Source organism: Geospiza fortis, unplaced genomic scaffold (genome assembly GCF_000277835.1).
Source record: "Geospiza fortis unplaced genomic scaffold, GeoFor_1.0 scaffold145, whole genome shotgun sequence".
Lineage (NCBI taxonomy): Eukaryota > Metazoa > Chordata > Aves > Passeriformes > Thraupidae > Geospiza > Geospiza fortis.
The window spans coordinates 3,208,741-3,228,946 of NW_005054362.1; the positions used below are offsets into that span (position 1 = coordinate 3,208,741).

At 40.8% G+C, this 20,206-nt stretch overlaps 2 protein-coding genes across 2 annotated transcripts in view; one reads left to right on the plus strand and one right to left on the minus strand.

The window, feature by feature from the left end:
* Window positions 1–16,093, plus strand: part of KNTC1 (kinetochore associated 1) — a 32,266-nt gene extending 16,173 nt beyond the window's left edge. The window contains exons 38-65 of the mRNA XM_014308233.2: window positions 578–719; window positions 1,172–1,228; window positions 1,769–1,932; window positions 2,404–2,511; window positions 3,185–3,313; window positions 3,887–4,003; window positions 4,395–4,504; window positions 4,725–4,935; window positions 5,589–5,678; window positions 5,873–6,044; window positions 6,417–6,475; window positions 6,616–6,832; window positions 7,434–7,507; window positions 8,403–8,613; window positions 8,694–8,803; window positions 9,171–9,220; window positions 9,567–9,645; window positions 10,220–10,338; window positions 10,456–10,591; window positions 10,865–10,960; window positions 11,592–11,648; window positions 11,994–12,048; window positions 12,131–12,194; window positions 12,646–12,775; window positions 13,624–13,713; window positions 14,248–14,393; window positions 15,180–15,270; window positions 15,504–16,093. Coding sequence (XP_014163708.1) covers window positions 578–719; window positions 1,172–1,228; window positions 1,769–1,932; window positions 2,404–2,511; window positions 3,185–3,313; window positions 3,887–4,003; window positions 4,395–4,504; window positions 4,725–4,935; window positions 5,589–5,678; window positions 5,873–6,044; window positions 6,417–6,475; window positions 6,616–6,832; window positions 7,434–7,507; window positions 8,403–8,613; window positions 8,694–8,803; window positions 9,171–9,220; window positions 9,567–9,645; window positions 10,220–10,338; window positions 10,456–10,591; window positions 10,865–10,960; window positions 11,592–11,648; window positions 11,994–12,048; window positions 12,131–12,194; window positions 12,646–12,775; window positions 13,624–13,713; window positions 14,248–14,393; window positions 15,180–15,270; window positions 15,504–15,551 — 3,132 coding nt within the window. The 3' untranslated portion in view covers window positions 15,552–16,093. The remainder of the gene's footprint in view (window positions 1–577; window positions 720–1,171; window positions 1,229–1,768; window positions 1,933–2,403; window positions 2,512–3,184; window positions 3,314–3,886; window positions 4,004–4,394; window positions 4,505–4,724; window positions 4,936–5,588; window positions 5,679–5,872; window positions 6,045–6,416; window positions 6,476–6,615; window positions 6,833–7,433; window positions 7,508–8,402; window positions 8,614–8,693; window positions 8,804–9,170; window positions 9,221–9,566; window positions 9,646–10,219; window positions 10,339–10,455; window positions 10,592–10,864; window positions 10,961–11,591; window positions 11,649–11,993; window positions 12,049–12,130; window positions 12,195–12,645; window positions 12,776–13,623; window positions 13,714–14,247; window positions 14,394–15,179; window positions 15,271–15,503) is intronic.
* A 181-nt stretch (window positions 16,094–16,274) lies between these two features.
* On the minus strand, window positions 16,275–20,141 carry VPS29 (VPS29 retromer complex component). The gene is given in 5 exon segments (XM_031059516.1): window positions 16,275–17,349; window positions 17,658–17,893; window positions 18,058–18,249; window positions 19,925–19,941; window positions 19,944–20,141. Coding segments are annotated over 5 exon segments (672 nt in total). The 5' UTR covers window positions 20,053–20,141; the 3' UTR covers window positions 16,275–17,231.
* Window positions 20,142–20,206: the final 65 nt, after the last annotated feature.

A 20,206-nucleotide genomic window follows, 5' to 3' on the forward strand; every position in this document is an offset into this window, starting at 1 on the left:
GCTGAAAATAGGGATTTTATCCAACAGTTTCTGCAGGACTGGCAGAGAGCTGGCTCGAAAGTATGGCAGGGAGGGTTTGGCTTTTAAATGAATGTACTATGTGAAAGCTTTCCCAAGAGTTCTGTAAAACTTTAAGATGATCAAGTTCTTGAATTGCAGCTTTGTTTTCTGTTTAGGTCAAGCAGTGCTTTAGGCTACTTGAAATGAATGGGCTCTTACAGCTGGAGTGGAGTAGAGCAGAGTGGCTGGGCTTGTTTATCCACAAAATATTATTTTTCTAGAAAATGGCCCATTTGCAGAATGTTTGCTTATAATATTTGGCCAAGAATGTTGATGAAAGCCTCCATTAAATTGAATAAGAGTACATTTTGGCTTTACAACTAAACAGCTGCAACGTGAAAGACAAATGTGGCCACTCTAGGTAGGAAATGGATTTTTTGCCATTGGCCAGTGAACAGAATTACTACTTTCAAATAGAACATCATGTTCTATTCCTGTATTCCAAACCAGAAACCTGTTAGTGGGCTCATTAACTCTGCCTTTTATTGTGTGTACTTTTGACAATGTTCTTACTTAGACAACATCTTCTGGAGGGGATAAAGATCCTTACAAAGAGTGGACTTTTGATGATTTCTTTAAAGAAGATGGGATAGTCCTGGATCCTCAGACATCTCTTCCAGTTGCATATGAACTCATTTCTGCTCTTCTGCCTATCTGTGGTAAGCTTGTTCTCCTCAACATTGACACGATAGAAAATCTGATTTTTATCTAGAAATATAAATAATTCAGCTCATGTGTGGAAATTATCACCTCAGTTAGACAAACTCATGGTAGAAATACCCATCAGAGGGTGTAGAATGGAAAGATAATTTTGGGTTTGGTTCCTATTTCCACAGATGAAGAGTTTAATATTGACTGTCTCATGCAAAGGATTCACACACAAAGTAGTTACTGAAAACTGTTGGATTCCTGTGTGAGTCTGAAAGATATTCCCCCCTAAAAAATAAATTCTGAGCAGGCACAGTTTAAAATAGCATCAATGGCTCTTGGGGTTCACATATCTCCATTTTATATCCTGTCCTGTGGTATTTTTGAGGTTCTCCCAGACTTACTGGTGGTGCTGAGTTCCTGGCGTGCTGCTGATTCCTGATGAGCATTTTCTGTCTTTCAGAGGACAAGCTGTACCCCCTGGAGTCCCAAAGCCTGGCACACAGAACATTCATGGAAGGTATCACACCCTGCTTGGGTGGCAAAGGACCTTAAAAATCACCCAGTTCCAGGGGCATGAGGGCAGATCCTCCACAATGAAAGTCTAAAGAGACCAGTGGAAAACATGAGGTTTAAATTCACCCTACACAAGCATGACTGACTCATAGGGGGTTTTACAGGTGCCTAAATGTTCCACTTAAAGCCATATTATAGGGGGTGGTTTGGTTCAGCACAGAATTCACCAGTTTGGGTGCTAATTGCCACCATTCCATTTTTGAGCATCTCAAAACCTGTACTTCAGGACAGTTCTACCACTCTGAGTGAGGATCATCAAGGCCTGTCCAAGAAGACAACTTCTGGTCAAAAATTTGTGGATTTTGGCTCAAAATGAGAATCTGTATTAAATGAAAAGCCCTGAGAATTTTAGGTTTTAAAGAGAACTAAGGCAAACCCTGAGTCATAACTTTAATGAAGAAAAAGAGAAACTGCTCTGATATGAACTACAAGAACAATATGCTTCATAATTACTTTCTGGGGTTGTTTTTGAAATATTTTACAGGACACAACTTCCTGCTGCCTGTTGGATCTCCCTTCTCTGCAGCAGTGCAGAACCTGCTGGAGTGCAGCCAGTTCCAGCTGGCCCTGCAGCTCACAGTCTGTGCCTTTGGCTCCTGCCTCCAGCACGGCATTTCAAACACCATGGAGCTGTCCCCAAGTCAAAAGGTGACTTTTGGCAAGTTTGGAATAGTTGTCTAAGCATTTAGAGAATTAAATCACTAAGGATCTCACCATGACCTTTTATTAGCACCACCTGATCAGATGTTGAGTCAGTTTGTGAAAGGAGCTGGTGGTTTCTTCCCTGTTTTTCATTATCCCCTCCCTTTGCAAAGTGTGTTCAGAGCTGAGCTTTTATTCCTGACCTTGCTGCAGAGACTAGAATGAGTGCTAATAATGATTTACTCTGTTCTTTCATGTTGTTTTAGTATGGGAAAAGTCACAAGTAGAATATTCAAGAAACATTCCTCAATTCAAAAGTACTTGGAAAACAGAAATCCTTTTCTATCTAGAATAAATCTTTGTAAGGCCTTAAATCTGAAAATGCAATTACTATAGCACCTCCTACTATGCTGTAAATGACAAGAAGTTGAAGATTTGGAATTTAGTTTTAATTAGGTGCTGTTTTCTTCATAACAGCCACATGACAGTGACCTGCTACTCACTGAAACCAGAAGTTTCCTCATAGCTATGAAGGAGAGGAGCAGTTCAGTGATCAAAACTTCTGTCCTGAACTTACTGCACAAGGTAAAAATCCCCTGGAAATGTGAGGCAACCAATTCTGCTCTGCCTGGCAGCCACATGGAATTGTTTCAGTTGGAAAAGACCCTCGAGATCATGGAGCCCAACCCTTCACCTGAAGCCAAGCCCACCCCAAAGCTGTCCTGAGCTCCACATCTTGAAACTCCTTCAGCAGGGGTGTCTCAGCCACCTCCCTGAACAGCCTTTTCCAAAGAGTCTTTGAGCCCCTTTGGGGCTTTTCCTGCTCAATTTGCTCTGCTTGGAAGGTTCTGGACAGTGGGAGCCTCTCACCTTTGGGGGATCCTTTAGGGTCCCAAATGACTGTAATGGCCTTTAGGATCTGTAGGTATTCTCTGTCTCATTTCAAATCCTGGATTTGTTTTAGATTGATAGTTTTCCTAGGTAGGGGGAGGTTTTAAAAAGCTCTGTGCAAAACCTGACATTTACCATCTTGTAAGGCAGCTTAGGCTAAGGGAAGTCACTTTCAGACTGGTTTCAGGATATTCAGATGTTAAATTTTAAATCCTGAAATGCATTTTTATTCTTTTTCCTCCCTGACTTAAGGACCCAATACTTGTCTAAATTCTGGAGTATTTTTCCTGTGTTGCACCTGATACAGAGACCTATTGAAGAAATTAAATAAATTCCTAAAGTTTATCATTTTTTTTCCAACCCACAGGTGTTCAACTCTCGTGTCATCGATCAGAACTTGGCCCTGGGCTATTGCACCGTTTTACCCAAGGAAGAAATGTTCCATAAGCTGTGGGAGGTCATAAACAACTCCTGGCAGAATTACAGAAAAGTTTTGGTAAATTCCCAAGGCCTTGAGTTTCTTCAGCAAACAGAGAATGTTCAAGAGATCCTTCCTTTAGGGCCCTGGGGGAAGAGCTGCCTCTGTACCACAGTGGGAAGTTGCTGTCAATATTAATGATTTTCAACCTCATCATGACTTATTTCAAAGCTTGAAATTATTTATTTCAGGTGCCATCATAATTGATATCTATGTTATATTTTGGTTAAGTTGTTCTCTGGCAGCAGCTCTCAAGAATGGAATGAGTGAATATTAAAATATGAAGGAAGATGGGAAGTAAAGAAATGGGGAGGGAGAGTACTGCAAATTCTGAGAAAATGCCTAAAAAGTACCTTTTGTATTACTTTCTACAATGTTAGGAAAATATTTTAAAGTAAAATTTAAAGCAGCTTTGAGCTGCCAGCTCAGGAGATGGGGTAGTCCTGACACCTTCTCTGAGGTTTGTTTGCATTTTACACAGTTGTGTGATCATTTATTAATTGTTTGAAGTTCCTTTAAGGATTTAGACCTCAGGATTCCCAATTTTCAAATTATTTCTTAGACTTCTCTTCACTTTCTGCTTCCTTCTAGGCAGTAGCTCTGGTGGGAGCAGAGCTTGCTGACCAATATTGTGAAGCAGAAGAAAAGAGAAAATTCCAGGAATTGGTTATTGATGCAGAATGGGGCATCCAGCTTGGTAAATTTGGTGTAAGTTTTTATTTATTTACTTATTTTAGGGTTTTGTTGACTAATAAGTTAATAATATCAATATAGTTTGGGATGTGTGTGAGTTTTTAGGCAGATTTCCCATTCAAATGTAAGCAAAGTTGGGGTTTTGTTTTTGATTTTTCATTCTGCTTGTCTGCATAAATAAACATCAAAAATGGAAATGCAATAATTGAGGGGGCTGAAAAAGAAAATTGAAGTTCTTGAGTATTGTTTGAAGCAGGGGATAATCAGCAAACCCACTGCTTTTTCCTGCTGCTCTGACAGTGTCTGGGTTGAAACTAAAAGAAGTCAAAGCTTCACTGTATGAGGAATTAGTTTTGATATTGTCTAAAAGCCTCTCTTGAGCAGATGAATGTGGTTTTATCTGCAGATTTCTTTTGAGACTGTGTTTAGGCAGCCACCAGTAAGGAAGAAAGAGCTCATTAGAGTGCTGGTACAGAACCCAGAAGTGGACACAGCTCTCATCTTGAATTACTGCAGGTACTGATTCCGTGGAATCTATTGCTATAAAAACAACCATGGCCACTGAAATCTCTTTTGCTTTAAATAAATCCTAATAATTATAAAATGCAAACTCTTCTTAAAAAAAAAAAAAAGCTATTCAGAATACATCCTGCCTTGGATTAATTTATATCTAAGGAAAGAAGCTCCTTAATGACACCAAAGCTCCCAGAGAAAATCACATTCTGTTCTCTCCTAGCACTTTCATGCTGGACAGTGATGCTGCACTGCAGCTCTGCATTGAAACCCTTCTGCTCCAGAATTCCAACACAAATGATGTTGAGGATGACTCTGCAGAAAGCAGTGAGAGGCAACCTCATTCCACATTACTGGCTAGAGCACTAAAAATAATCCCTCTGCTGAACAGCACCAAAAACCTGGTCATGAGCCTCAGTGGAATATTGTACAAGGTAAAAAAATATAAAATAAAACATAAAAACAGCACAGCCACATCCCTGGAATCTACATCCAATAATTGCTGCATGTCACTTGAATGACAGAGGAATAATTCCACAGAAAATGAAAAGATTGTGTTTTTTCCAAATTTTCTTAATGCTTGTAAATGTTAAAATTCAGGTTTTTGCTTCTCTACAAAAGAAATGACAGCCACTTTCCTAATTTTTTCCAAAGAGAGGCAGGAGTCTTTCATCCCCACTTCCCTTAAAAACTGACCAGCCAGAAAATCAAACAAAAAAGTCATTTCTAAGTACACTGGAAGAGTTCTACATAAAAAATAGGTGGGGACTAAAAATTATATGCTGGGGGTGGTTTTGTTTGGTTGGAGTTGGATTTTGTATTTTGGAGGGTTGGGGTTTTTGTGGGGTGAGTTTTTTGGAGTTTATTTTGTTTCCAGCACTTATTGTTTGGTCCTTCTGCAAAATCCTGATGTCTTTTTTTAGGATTTAGGAAAGGGTTTTAGAGATTTATGTCATGATGCTTGTATCAACATAACAATGAAGAAACAGTAATTGGTATTAAAATTGGGGAAAAAATCAACATACTTGTGTGTTTTATAAAAACAAATCAGGTAAGAGCTTATAAAACAGATGGTTCTTTTGAACAGCTGGATCCTTATGACTATGAAACACTGGAAATTGTCCTGAGAGTGATCCAAAGTGCTGATGAGAAGAACACCAGCATCCAGCTGAGCCAGGTGTGTGCAGATGTTCCAGATGTGTGACCTTGCTAATGACACCTCAATCCTGCTTTGTCTGTTTATTGATGGAGCTATTCAGCACTGTTGAAATTAAATTAATTATTCCATGTACACATCTGTCCCTCAGAAAATAACCTTTAAAAAGTGATTTCTGGTAATTTCTCAGTGATTTATATTTTTTTTTCCCCTAGGCTTTGAGCCTCCTCAAACATCTGAAGTCTTACACCAGGATTTCTCCTCCAGTGGACCTGGAACACCAATATATTTTGGAGCAGATGATTCCCTTGTCTCCAGCTGCTCACACCAGGCTGCCCTTTCACCTGCTGTTCTTCAGGACTGCCCAGTGTTTCTGGAACATTATCTGTAAGTTCAGGATCTCAAATTCCCTTTCTCTGCTCTCTCTGACCTTCAAAGTGCCCCAGTTTATGTTGTATATGAACTCTAATTCTTCATTAATGCAGTTTTCATCCCAACTGCTCCTGAAAGCACTTCTTGTGCTCCCAAATTGCTGCCCAGAGGAGCTAAGATGATAAATACAGGGCAGGGTTTGTCCTCAGATTCTTTCCTGGGACCTCTAAAATTTATCCCCATATCCCACTCCCAGCCCAGAGGGGATAATGAGGATCAGATCCTTTCTCTCCCAATGGAGGTCCCCATCCACCAATAAACTCCAAGTGCTTCAGAGAAAGCTGCCAGTGGATTGTGAGACTCTCACAGGCAACTTTTCCTTTTCAGCTGCAGAGCTCAGTGAGGAAACCTTCCCAACCCTTCTGCTGATTTCCAAACTAATGAAGGTACAGTAACAGCTTGAAGGAAGTGATTTCAATATTATTCCCCCACACCCCCAAAAAAGAAGTTTCTATTTTTCTTTTGCATGATGTTGGCCTCACTGTAGAAGTTCTGACAATTCCCATCTACTTTTCCACTTTTCCAGGTTTCCCTGGATACCTTCCACATGTCTGCAGTTCGACATGTCTTTGAAAAAAAACTGAAACCAAAAATATTCGAAATGAGAAGCAGTGGCTGCACCTCCATTGTTAACAAGGAAACCATGAAAACTGTGCAGGCCCTTCAGTCCTACCTGCTGGCCATAGTCAATCCAGAGTGGGCTGTGGCCATGGCTCACAAGATTGCCCAGGAATTCCCCACAGGTCAGTGGCAAATGGGATGGGGAAGGATTGAGAGGCTTGGGACAAGCAGAGTGAGGTGGGAGCAAACATTTGTTCACTGATCTGAATAACACCAGCAAAGCAAACCCCAACCAAACCCTCCAGCAAAGCTGGAGAATGAAAATGAATTCATCTCCTGCATCCAGTCTGGAGCAATAGGTTGGAAAAACACCCATTTGATGTCACAGCATCACCATCAAATCCTTTCCCCTCCTCTTTTTATAGAATCACAGAAAGGCTTTAAGGTCCTTCCACCTTCACTAGACCAGGTTGCTCCAAGCCCCATCCAGCCTGGCCCTGTTGTCCTGCCAGAAGTTTCTCCACGTTCACACCATCTTCTGACAAGTTTTTCTACCAAGAGTCAATATTTCAGCCCAATTTAATCACTTTCTCTGCTACTTGAATCCAAATAAATTACATCTTTTTGCTCTTTAGACACAAAAGTTTCCCTAATATTTTAAATAGCTGCTATTTTTTTTTAATTCTTCAAAATAAAATGGATATAGTATATAGTGTAAGAATGATTAATGAAAACTTAATTTATTTACTTCTTTCCCTTCCTTTTTTTTTAATCATTAAAAAGGTCCTGACCATGTCCAGGCACTGAAATTCTGTCTCTACCTGGCTGAGAAGTGGCTGAAGAGCACTACAGCTAAGGTAATGGGAACTGCTTGCCAGATTGTTGTGAAGTCATTACAAAAATCACAAAATATTTATGTTTGTATTTAAATTTTTGGTGGTTTGGGCACTGGTATGTAAATTGAACCACAACCAACCCTGATTTAGGAAATACTTTTGGGGAAGTGACCCCCAGAAGAATTTCCTCTGTCCTGGAACATTCTCCTGCAAAAATCAGGCTGAGTGTTCTTGGAGCTTGGACAAAAACTGAGCAGTTTTAGGGAAGAATAATTTGTTCCTTCTCCTGTTGTGTGCATTTTTCTTGCTGCAGGAGAATGAGGTGGAATGTGATCCAGCTTTGATCAATAACATTATTAATTTTTGCTTACAGCTCCAAGACTCTTTAGCTGTTTGCAGGGTTAGATATAAAGAGAATCTGCTTTGACTTGATGCTCAGGTTTATTTTCACATGGTTTTCTTTCACAGGGAAAGGTGAATAAGAATCTCAGCTTTGATTATAAATCTCAAACTTCCTGTGGAGTTGTTGCAGCACAAAGAACTCTAAATAAATCTCTGTACAAAGTCTCATGATCAGAGAGAATTATGCCAAAATTAAACTGAAATTTGAGGAGCCAAAAGTTTTATTATTCTTTTTTGTTCTACATTTTACCTCAAAATCTCTTTATTTTACCTACTTGTACATATTTTATTTGGCTCTTTCACAACATAGCTTTGCATTTTTTTTTCAAAATACCTTTCCTAGCTAGAGCAATGTGGTTAATCCTCTCTGTCTGCAGAAAAAACACCTGTGGGTACAGGTGTGGGGGCACCTCTGAAGAGCAGATCCTGCTGTCCAGTCTGTAAAAAGATGATTTTTCTTGTGCTTTTGAGTAAAAGAGGCTTTTTAATGTAAAACTCTGGTGTTTTCTTAAAGGATGAGCCACATGAGAAAGCAGAAGTCCTCCAGAGGAACTTACACTTGCAGTATAAGAGAGCAGCAACAGAAAACGTCCTGATAACAAATAACTTGAACACTGGGGAGCATCTAAAATCCATTGGGAAACCAGCAAATCTGATTGTTTTACTGTATGAGCACCACAGCATAGACCAGAGGTTCCAAAATCCAGCTGGCAGGGATTACCCAGGTGAGTTTGAGCAAAGAGAAGCTCTTTAAAAAACCCCAACTCTGATTTGGAAATAACATTTTCTGCACCTTTTCCTGCAGATATCCACGTGGCAGCCAAGGAGATTGCTGAGATTAACAACTTGGATATGAACAAAATTTGTGACAAGCTGCTGGCCAAATGGCTGTGTCCAAGCACACCACCCCCAGGGGTAAGAAACTTTGGGGTTGGATTATATAAATTATAGAAAATATAATTATATAAAATATGGGCTTTTTCCCCTCCACTTGTTCAAAAAAACCTGAGGTTATTCTGTACAAACTGCCTGTAGTACTCATGAATGCATTTCAGATTTCAGTACTTCTCTAAAATAGCACAGCAGCGTCTGTGGTGAGAAGGATTTGAAATGTTTTTCCTTCTGTGTAAATTCAAACCTTCCCTTCAGTGCAGCCAGCCTGAAGGGGAAGGCAGCTGTAAATACATCAGCCTCATCAAACACTGCTGTAAGCAGGGATATGACCCAGCTGTTTATCCAAACAATGTGGAAAACTCATCTAAATTTTCATTTCTTTTTAAAGAAAACCCAAGAAATCTTTGGAGATGTGCAGGAGGACGAAGAGCTCCGAAGGTGTGTGTGTTCTCTTACCTGTAATATGGTGAATTATTTTTAACTAACCAGTTAAAAATGACCTTTTCAAGAAACCTAACAGTGGATGTGTGATTCAGAGCTCACTGTTCTTATTTTTACTTTCTGCTGACATCACTTTTGAATCATCCAATATTTATTTATACCACAAAACCCCACTGACAATAACTTACAGATAAAAGTTTTTAAGAGTAGCTTTTTGGAGGTTTTCCCCTCCTTTTTCATATCCTTGCTCTCTTTTTGACAGTGAAATATTCACATTTAAGGGACAGTTGATGTGCTGTATTTCAGTAGCTGTTCCTGCATTAAAAACAAATCCATTTTTTAGGGTTATTTACCTGCTCCAGTCTCGCCCTATGGATTACAGTTCACGAATGCTTTTTGCAATTACAACATCTGACACATCTGTGAGTGGCTAAATTCTTGTTTTAGCTTTTTATCTCTTATTAAAATCAAATGCTGTCTGCTTTACTGCAAGAGCTTCAACTTCTGGCCTTTGCCTCTGTGTTTTGGATGGGTTGTGATTTGTTTGAGCTGTGTTTTCCTCCCTTCACCAACCTTTGCTTAAAACTGATTTTCATTGAATTTTGCTATTAACTCCCAAGAGCAGCCCTTGAACTCTGGATTTTCTAAACCTATTGCTGATATTATCTGAAACAACTCCATGAAACATTTGCTAGAGTGTCCCTTAAGCTGCTGTAAGACATTGGCTCACTTTGGGTGGAATGAAAGCAGAGTGGTAAAATTGTTTCAGCAGACCCTTAACCTCCAGCTTTCCCACACCTAATTACATTTGTGCTACAATAATCACAAATATTTTGTATATAATACAAATATTTGTGCTATAATAATCACAAATACTTTTCTTGCATGTATTAATAATCTGAAATCTAGAAAACTAGATGGTTTTATGCACCTGGATGATCTTTTCCAGCTGTTCAGGCAGTGGTTGTGACTTTGGGACTGTGTTTTCCCCCTCAGCCCTTTGGTGACACCCAGCTGACCTTTGCTCACAGGACCAGAGCCTTCAGGTGTTTGCTCTACCTGGCAGACACCAACACTGTGGAATCACTCTTCAAGAAACCCATTGAGAAAGTCAAGTAAGAGGAATTTTTTACATATTAAAGGACACTTTTCAGTGTTATCCTGAGCTTGGATACGTGGATTAAAATATAAACATCACTTAACTCCTGCTTTGGGTGGGGTTATTTTCACAGGTATTTTCTGAAGTGCTGCATTTATCTGGCAGAGTTTGAGATCTTGAATATTCCATACACTTATGAATCATTCCACAAGAGCCCTAAGGAAGGCATGATTAAAGGGCTGTGGAAGAACCACAGTCATGAACCCAAGGTAGGATTTTTAAATCTTTTGTAAATTTTGTTACACACTCTGTGAATTTATACCTCTCTGCAAAGCACAGCCTTTTCTAAACATTTTTCTTCAATGTACTCTGGAAATGACAGATAAAAGCTTTACCCTTTCTACAATTAGAGAATAAAATACCACATTTAGATGGTTTAGGTTTTGTTCCTCCCATGTGTGCAATAATTTTGGAAGTGGCTTGGGAAGGTTTGAGGATGATGAATTTCTGTTAAAATGCAGCATGTCCTTGCTCCCCTTCAGGCTGTGAGACTGGTGACAGAGCTGAGTTTGGAATACCAAGTCTATGATCCCCAGCTCTGGAATGGCCTCCTACAGAAACTCCTGGGCTTCAACATGGTAAGGAATTTTTTAAGGATAAAATCCTGCAGCAAGGGGAGAAAAAGGTTGGGTTTATCCAGTGATTTGCAGGGTAGATACAGAAACTATAAACCATAGTTACTGTCAGCTCTGAGATACTGAACTGGTGAAGATTTGAGGAATTTGAATTTTGATCTTAAATTGTTATACTTTGATTTTTTTTAAAAGCCTTTCAGAATAAATCCTCTAGTAATAAATTGAAAATTTTCTTCGTATTATTATCAATTTATAACATAATAGGCACATTCCTGTGTGCACATGTATTTCCATGTGTGGACATACACACATGAGCCCTAAAATGTATTTATGATGATGGAAATCCTGATTGTTGCCATTCAGAATCCTAATTGCCTGTGACTGTCAAATATTATGTAAAGTTGCTGCAGCCTGAGGAGGTAACAGATGTACCTGGCAGTGTGGTTGATAATTTAATTTACTAAACTACAAAGCAAATTTCCATGGGTGTCAAAGGAACAGAGGTACCTTGAAAAAATCTAAGTTTGCATGCTGCAGACAAAACAAGCTAAATTTGGCAATAATGTACAGTTTTTTGTACATTATTGCCAAATCTTCAGAAACACCAAGGGACTTGAATATTTTTTTCTTCCAGATTCAGTATCTAAGAAGAGTTTTGGTTGCAATCACTGGGATTCCTTCATTATGGGAGGTAAGCAAATATTTTCTGGCTCCTCATCTTTTTCTTCACTTCACAGGAATTTGGAGTGTTTGTGTGTCAGCCATGAAAAGATTCTTTTTGAATTGCTGTTATTCCTATGACAGTGCAATATATCAGTAAACACTGGATTGAATATATACATATATATTCAGAATATTCCTAAATCTTAGACTCTGAGCTAAGGAAAGCAATGTTAGGGAATAACTCAGGATAAATAAAAAGGAATATTGACAGGTTTCCTCCAGGTGCAGTGGGGCAGGGTGTCTGTGTTTGTAACACATTTGGTTACCCCTGGTTTTGGCTGTAACTTAAAAAAATAAACTTTGTTGCCCTCAGATTCCCAGCTTCAGCCGAGCCTGGCGCAGCGTGGTCCTGTCCCCCTTCCTCACAGGTAGGGCTGCTCTCCCTGCCCTGCTCCTGGAGTAACCTGGTTGTAGATTTACTCCCCCTTGTTGTGTTTCTCTCTCTCTCAGCCTCGTGCCCACCGAGTCCCAGGCAGCTGCAGGAGTGCAGGGAGGGCTTTGTGCTCCTGCTCAGGTGAGGCCCCAGCCCTGCCCATTGTTCCCTTATTTCAGTACCTCAATGCTCTGACTTGCTCTAAACACCCACCAGAGCTCAGAGAGCCCGACTTGAACCAAAGTTAGCTGGGAAATAAATTGGGTTTGGGTTGGGAGGGACCCTGAAGGTTATCTGGAGAGGGATCCTGCACTGCTGTGCACACACATCTGTGCCAAAGCTCTGCTCTGGGCAGGTGACCAACAACTGCCCTCAAAATGGGCTGCTTAGAAAGAGAAACTGGAGGTGTGATTTGGGGTTTTAGAAAATCCCCATGGGTTTGTATTCAGTGAAAGTTCAACTTGCTTGGCCATTTCTGGCATTAATGTGAGGCAGAAATGTGTTGTCCTACCTGACTTCCAAATCTCAGAGCAGTTTTGCTGACAGCACTGAGCAGAACTGCCCTGAGATCTTCCCTCCTGATCCCCTGAAGGTGTCCTGTCCTGGCTGACCTGGATATCGTTGGAATTGCTAAACAATACACCCAGCTGGACCTCCCAGCTTTTGCCCTGGGCTGCCTCTTGGTCATTCCTCACTCTGAGAAGAGAGAGCAGCAAATTCAGGTAAATCAGAAGTTTTGTGTCCTGTCTCTGCAAGGGAAATGTCCTCAAGCATGTCCTGCTCACCAGAGCAGTCAGAGGTGAATTCCAGTTAACTTCAACACATCCCTGCTGATAAATGCTCGACATCTGCCACCCTCAAAGGCTTCTAAAGGGATCATGTGAACACTGCCTCCTTTTTCCTTTAAAACTTCAGTCATCCCCAGTGGCTTTGTCATCTGACTTTGCCTTTAGAGAATTTGAGGATGTTTTTATGAGATCCCACCCATAAAGCACATGGGGGGAAAAAACCCAGTAAAACCCAAGCCAGAGCAGATGGTGAGGAAAGCACTGAATCCTACTTTGGAAGGGTGTTGAGTTGAAAGCTCCTGACTTCCAGGGAAGATGTTTGATATGTTTGATACCAGCTCTGATAGAAACCTTGACATTTTCCCTGCTTTTCTCATTTGTTTCCATTAATTTCTGCCCTGCATTGTTCTCCCAGGTGAAGCATTAGAGGCTCTTCCCATATGTGCCACCAGCAAACTGGGACCAGTAAAGGCACCTGAAACTCTTTGACTTCCAGGCATTAAAAGTTCCTCTCAGAAAGGTTTCCCCAAATCACAGCTGAAGTGTAAGACACAACCTGCTAGCAATGAGTCAGAAAATCCTCTGACAGCTACAGCAAAACACCACTTGAGAGAGTTCAAAGCAACACTTTCAGTCCAAGCACACAGATCCTGGTTTGATCATTCTGTATTTGCACCTAGAATCTCAAAAGATTTCTGAATAAATCAAATATCTGTTCTGAAGGGAGTGTTCCTGCTTTAATCAATCTCAGAATAATAATGTTTGTAACTTATTTTCACAAGGGTTTGTTATCAACCTGTAAGAAAGAAACTGTGCTGCAGCAATTGGATGAACACATGGACACTGGAGAACTGGTGGCATTTGCTTCCCAGGTGAATAAATCAAATTTACTTCACTTCCCTTTGACTTGGAGGTTTTTTGATAGAAAAGTGTTCACAGAACCTTCTCTTCTCTCTCCTCTGATCTTGCCCAGCCTTACTTGACTTTGAATGCTCAAAAAATGTAGAATACTTGCAAAAGGCATTTTTACTTATGTTGTGCAGCTGAGAAACTTTTTGTACATACCCAGTGCCACATTCTGGGCTGTCCCTGTTTGGAGAGCAGCAGAACTACCTTGTTTTTCCTGAATAAATATTTGAGGCTAAAAGGCCAAAGGGTTTAGGAAACTGCACTTTTGCCTTGCCTTGAGCTGCCTCCCCATGGCCAAGTTTAACTCACTTCCCTCTCTGAATCTGGGAGCAGTTTTCATAAAATTTGCCATTTCACAGCACTTAAATAAAATGTTAAAAAAAAAACCTATTCTCTATAGAGTCCAATATGAAAACTATGAGCTCTTTCCATTCAAAAGTAAAATCTCTTTTGTCTAAAATAGTAACACTTTTCATTACTAACACTTAAATCTACAGATCAGCTCTTTGGTTTTGGAGAGTATCATCAATGAGAAGCTCTATGAACAGTTCTGGAAAACCAAATATTATCCACTCCTAAAGCAACACCTGATAAACACCCACAGAATAAAAGAGCTGGTGGATTATTTTGCCAAAAACAACTGGTAAGTTAATAAATGGTAAATAACCAGCTGTAACTGGTAGCAATTACAGGAATTAAATCTCATTATTATATAATTTTCCTTTGTTTGAAGTCATGGAGGTTTTCTAATACTTAGTCTCCATGGATTTTTAAGTATTGCTAAGTTAATAAAGAAATAAATTTCACCTCATTAGGACAGAGTTTTACAGCCATTCAAGACCAAGTAACAGATTGTTAAGCCTGGACTAGCAGCAGATCAAATGCAGTTAAAATAGAAGAACCAGAGTGAAATAATCAAAACCTTGACCTTACCTTTAGGTGAATCCAGCTTAGGGGCAGCACAGAATCACAGCTTCAGCAATAAAAACACTCAGAAAAAAATAAACGAGCTGCCTGTCCTGAAGAACTGGGAATTGGTGGTTTTGCCATGAAGTTTTCAGGAACTAAAAGCCCTTTTTGTGCTCCACTGAAATCACAAAGGGGGCTGGGCTGGGCCCCACTCACCTGGGGACTCAGAGCACCTGGGGCTCCTCTCACTCCTGGGCACACTCAGAGCCCTGGGATTGCAGGGCACTGATCCCACACTCAAACAGGGACAGGAACCAAGAAACATTGAAATTCTGTATTGATGGATTTTATTAACAGCCCCAAGGAAAAAGCCAGGCTTGTTTTCTCTACTGGGAAATGACAGGGCCCATCTGACTTAAAGCTATGGGATCATACTTTGGTTTTTTACTTCTGTTGTCTAAATTGTTGGCTTTTTAGAGAGTTTAATTTGACAAAGTTGATCAAATTTTGCCTCTTACAGCCTTGATGATGCAACAGCCCTGATTCAAGAGTATCAAAAGAAATGTGGAAACCCTGCTGTGGCAGATGTCCCAGCATCTCATCTTCTGCAGGTAAAACAAACCATCTCTGCTCCTCAGGCAGTATTTTCTCCTTTTTCTCTAAAGGTTTTCACCCAACTTCTTGCAAAAATACTTTTTAGCTGATCTACTTTAGTAGCATGTACTGTATATAATAAACTACCCCTTCATTAATTCAAATAATTCATTTTACCTGAACCCCATCTGTGTCCTGCATCACATCCCATTTTCCTCAGCCCTATTAATGTTGTTCTCTGACCTTCCAGATGTACCTGAATGCATCAGAGGGGCCCTGTGTCCTGGAAGTGCCATAAATTGGGTTGAGATTTCCCCTTTTCCCTCCTCCCTCTCGTGGCAGGAGGTTGGGCTGTGCATTCACAACTCTTGTACTGCTCAGGAGAACACCAGACTAAAACCCCAAAGCTTTCACCAGGAGCATCCACAACCTCTCCACGTTTTTCCAGCTCTTCTAGGCTGCTTCTCCTCCATTCTCCACCCCCACACAAACAGTTCAGACTCACAGAAAATTTCCTGTTCGGAGTCATCAGTTCATACTCAGCACTTTAACTTTGGGAAGGAGTGAAGTTTATTTCCTTTCCTTCTGGATTTCCCCGTGTTCAGGCTGCTGTCAGGACCTCTCTGAGATGTCACCCACAGCAACAACTTTGTCACCACTGTGATAAACTTTTCTAAAACTATAGGGGCTGTGGTTCATGTAAAATACTTTGTAGACAAATTGTAAGTGTAACTTTACAAACTTATGTATCAATTTCAGCCTTATAGTCAAAACAAATGAACTTGTGTGTCAATTTTAGCTTTACAGTGTAAATTTAAAAGAAATAAACTTATGCATCTATTTTGGCCCCTTACAATATTCTATAAACCTCTTAATTATGAGTTTGTCAATAAATTGATGTTCCAGTCAATGGAATTCCCTGAATTTCACATGCCAAGGTTTTCTTTTCAACTTTGCTCTGACTGCATGAAGTGCAATTAGCCAGAGGTTCTTGAGACACCAGCCTGAAATGTCTTTTTACCCAGGGCAAAGCAGATTTATTTTGAATAGAAATGAGTTACTCAGTCAGCTCAGGGCACAGAGTTCCACAGGGTTCCAGCTGATGGAAAAATCATAATCCAAAGGCCAAGGGAACTGCCCCCATCCTAAACATTCTGCTGGGGAGGAAAAAGGTAAAAATCTGTTTTGTAGGAAAGTTACAGCAGTTGTGAGAAAGGGGAGCTGTTAAATACATTCAGGTCCCTGCAGCTGTGGGAACAGAGGAGCCACAAGGTGCTGCTCCTGGAACAACCCGGATTTATCTTCAGCAGCTTTAAGAGTCACATGGAATTCCATCACTGAGAGCTCTGTGCATGGAGCAAAGAGCACAAGAAATGGAGTGTAAGATGGCAGCCACAAATAAAGGAAAACCTCTCCTCACTGGGTATGGATTGAATGAGATCATCACTCAGGAAAGCACAGGGAGATCTGAAAGTGCTTTGGTCAGAGAAAGACTCAAACTCTACAGTGAAATTACAAGGTAATTGTAATCCTTTCAGAGTCTATCAAGCCATTTTACTCCTTGAACTTAGCTGAGAATGTTAAATTGAGACAATTAAACAGAAACTGGATTCTGGAGCAAACCCAGCCTGGTCCCAGAGCCCCCAATCTCTGTTCCAGCCCTGTCCAAGCATCCCTGGGAAGGGGAACCCCAAACCACCACAACTGCTGCATTCCTCCCCAACACCACCTCACCAGGCTCAGCTTTTCTATGAAGTGGAGTTTATTACATTAAGGATCAGTATTTAGACAGTTATCTTAATGGAATATTTTACAATTCATACAGAGAAAAGCAAACACAAGGTTGTTTAAATTCATGACAAGAAGTTACATTGTTGAGCTGTTAGAGACAGTGCAGGGCTGTAAACGAGCGAAGCAAGTTTTGGAACTTGCAGTTCAGAAGGAGATGGTAAAAATACCACACAAGCAAAAACATTTTTTAGGATTTCTTGTACTCAATTCTTTCTACCTTCACATCATCTCCAATTAGTTGATAGACATATGTAACTACTGTAGAAGCCTGGATGTCCATCAGCACAAATGAAGGAATGATGTTGCTGGAAAGAGAGGAAAAAATTCATAGTGATTGTGTGTCTATAACCCCCTTAGTGTTTTACCAATATTCAGCAGAAATCACTTCAAGAAAAATGGGAATTAATTCTCTAAGTACAGCACATGAGATGTGAGGCTGTGAGCATTTCATGTTTTAGTCCAGGAGATTGAGCAAGTACAGCTGTGTGATTTATACAACTCTAACTATCCTCTCCCTGACATTTAAATCACAAATATTAACCCTCAGGAGTTTGTAGTTCAGTTTTGTACCAAAAAAAAGCCAAACAAAAAAAAAACCCCAATATTCACTTACTTCTCTAAGGCATGGTAGGCTCCTGTAGCTGATCCTGGGTTGATATAGAATTTATTTTCATGTTCAAATGCCTCAAATTTGTGTGTGTGCCCTGAAATGAGGATGTCCACATCGAACTGCCTCTGGAGCAGTGCCAGGCTGGCCATGTCACCCCAGGGGATCACCTGATGGCCATGAATCAGCCCAATTTTGAACTGTCCAACAGTCACAACTTTCTGCTCAGGATAATTCAGGTTCTAAAAATAAAGAGAATAAACCAAACCCAGTTTAGACAGATTTCTACTTAAACCCAACCCTCCTGCACCACCCAGAAGTGGAGAGCTCAGGAACTCATTCCATCACTTGAATGAACTCCAAACGTAAAAAACTTAAAGGATACCCCAAAAAAACCAGACATTACCTCATCAAAGTCCCCTCTGACAACATGAACATCCCCAGCCAGGGTCTTGAGGTAGTCATAGGTGTCCTTGGTGCAGAGGTTCCCTGTGCACAGGATGTGCTGGATCTTGCCAGGCACCAGCAGCTTCTTGAACTTGGCCGGGAGGCTGTTACAGCGATGGGGGATGTGCAGGTCACCCAGCACCAGCACCAACTGAGGGACACAGGGGACACACAGGGACAGAGGGGACACAGGGACAGAGAGAGAGGGGACACACAGGGCTTAGGGCACAGCCAGCACTGCAGTGTCCCCTGCAGTGTCCCCAGCCTGGCATTTGGACCCAAAAGCTGCTGCAGTGAGGATGGGATGGGGATGGGATTTTGCTCCACCTGGGGCTTTGCCAGGCCATGAGCAGAGGGGGCTTTACAAACAGAATTATTTGGTTTGCTGCTGAAGGCCAGCAGTGCAAGATAACACATTCCTCTTGCATTACCTGCTGCATTTTACACAGATTTGGGAGCTGCCATAAACCATCCCACTGTTTTTTCTCCCTCAGACCTGGCTAAACTGCAGCCACTTCTTAAAAAACCTCTTCATCCAAGTTTCTTTCCCCTTACTAAAAAAAAAAAAAACAAAACAAACCCAAAATATTTTTTAAAAGCAGGAAATTTGCAGCAAGTGTTAATAGCTGACCAGAAGAGGAAGCATGTTCAGAGTCCTCATGGTAGAAACCACTGAAAAACTGAACAAGGCTAAAAAATAACAACAAAATACAAACAGGGCACTGCAGAGAAGCCAATCCAGGCCACTGCCAACACTTCTATACATTTACAGTTTCAGATGCCAGAATAAAAATGTAGTGGAGGCTTCAAAACCAAGGACTGAGATGATGCAAGGCCATGGCTTAACAGCACAGGCTTTAAATCTGCAAATAAAGCAAAAATGCAAGCAACACAGGGCAAATTAACTGTGCAAAAAGGGCATGAGCAGCTTTGTAAAGCAGGGAACGTTATGGCACTGCTCTGGGAAAACCCTGGGCCTGGAGACACTCAGCCCTAGGAACTCAAAGAATGGCTCCAAATTAAAGAGATTTTTATCTTCCACTTCATGTTGGTGAGGCAGTTCCTAAAATGACACCCTCCAAATGTGTTTGTAAAGGACACAGCCCAGACTTATTTCTAGAAACAAATATCACTAGGCTAGGAAATTATATTTTTAAAGATTATTTCCCCTCATGGGTTTTTAGGCCATGCAGTTACCTTCAGGCTAACAATCCCCAAGAAGGCAGAGGGAGCTTGGGTGGTATTTTTGATTGGTTTAGGGTTTTTTTTAGATTAAGAACATCTCAGTGCCACCATCAAACCCATCTAGAGACAGATGGTTCAAAGCATTGGTAATGCAACACAAGAGCTTTACAATCAATGAGTGACCAATACAAAATGAAACCAGGAGGGAAAAAAATGACATTTTTGATGGTCTTTGATGAGTAACAAATGGGTAACAATGATTTGGATTAATAAGTGGCAATAGACAGATTGTCTTACTGCTGCCTGAAGGATTTCAGTGTGCAGTACCAGTTATGTATCTGATGTTTAATAAGATTAATAAAATTATCCTGCCACTCACACCCCACACTTCCCCAACATCCCCATTTCAGCTCCCATTGATCACAGTAACCAAACCAACCGAACAGCACTGCAGGGTTGAATCACCACACGGATCCGGAGCTTAAAGCAGTGGTGAAAAATCATAAAACACTGAATTTTGGGTGTAAGGTGGTTGGCCAGCAGCCCCTAAATTGATCGGAGCCAGGTGCCAGCGGCACGGAGGAACACGAAGGAGCATTTCCCTTCCCAGGGGTGTTAGCGAGAGCCAAGGAGTGACTTACTCTGTGCCCAGCCTGATTGCAATGGAGGAGTTGATTGCAGGGGATGAGAAACAGGGCGGAACATGATCAATGTTAAACGAGAGGAAGCAACAGAAGAGAAAACACAGCCAAATGAACGGGCAAATCATAATTAATGAATTGTCGATGTTATGAAAGAAGCGTTAAATAATTTCAAAAAAATATATTAATGCGATTACGATAAAATTAATACAAATTATAAACGGAGCTCCTGCAGTCACGGCCCGGCCCTCACCCCCCTGGGGGCCTCGCCTCAGCTGGGGG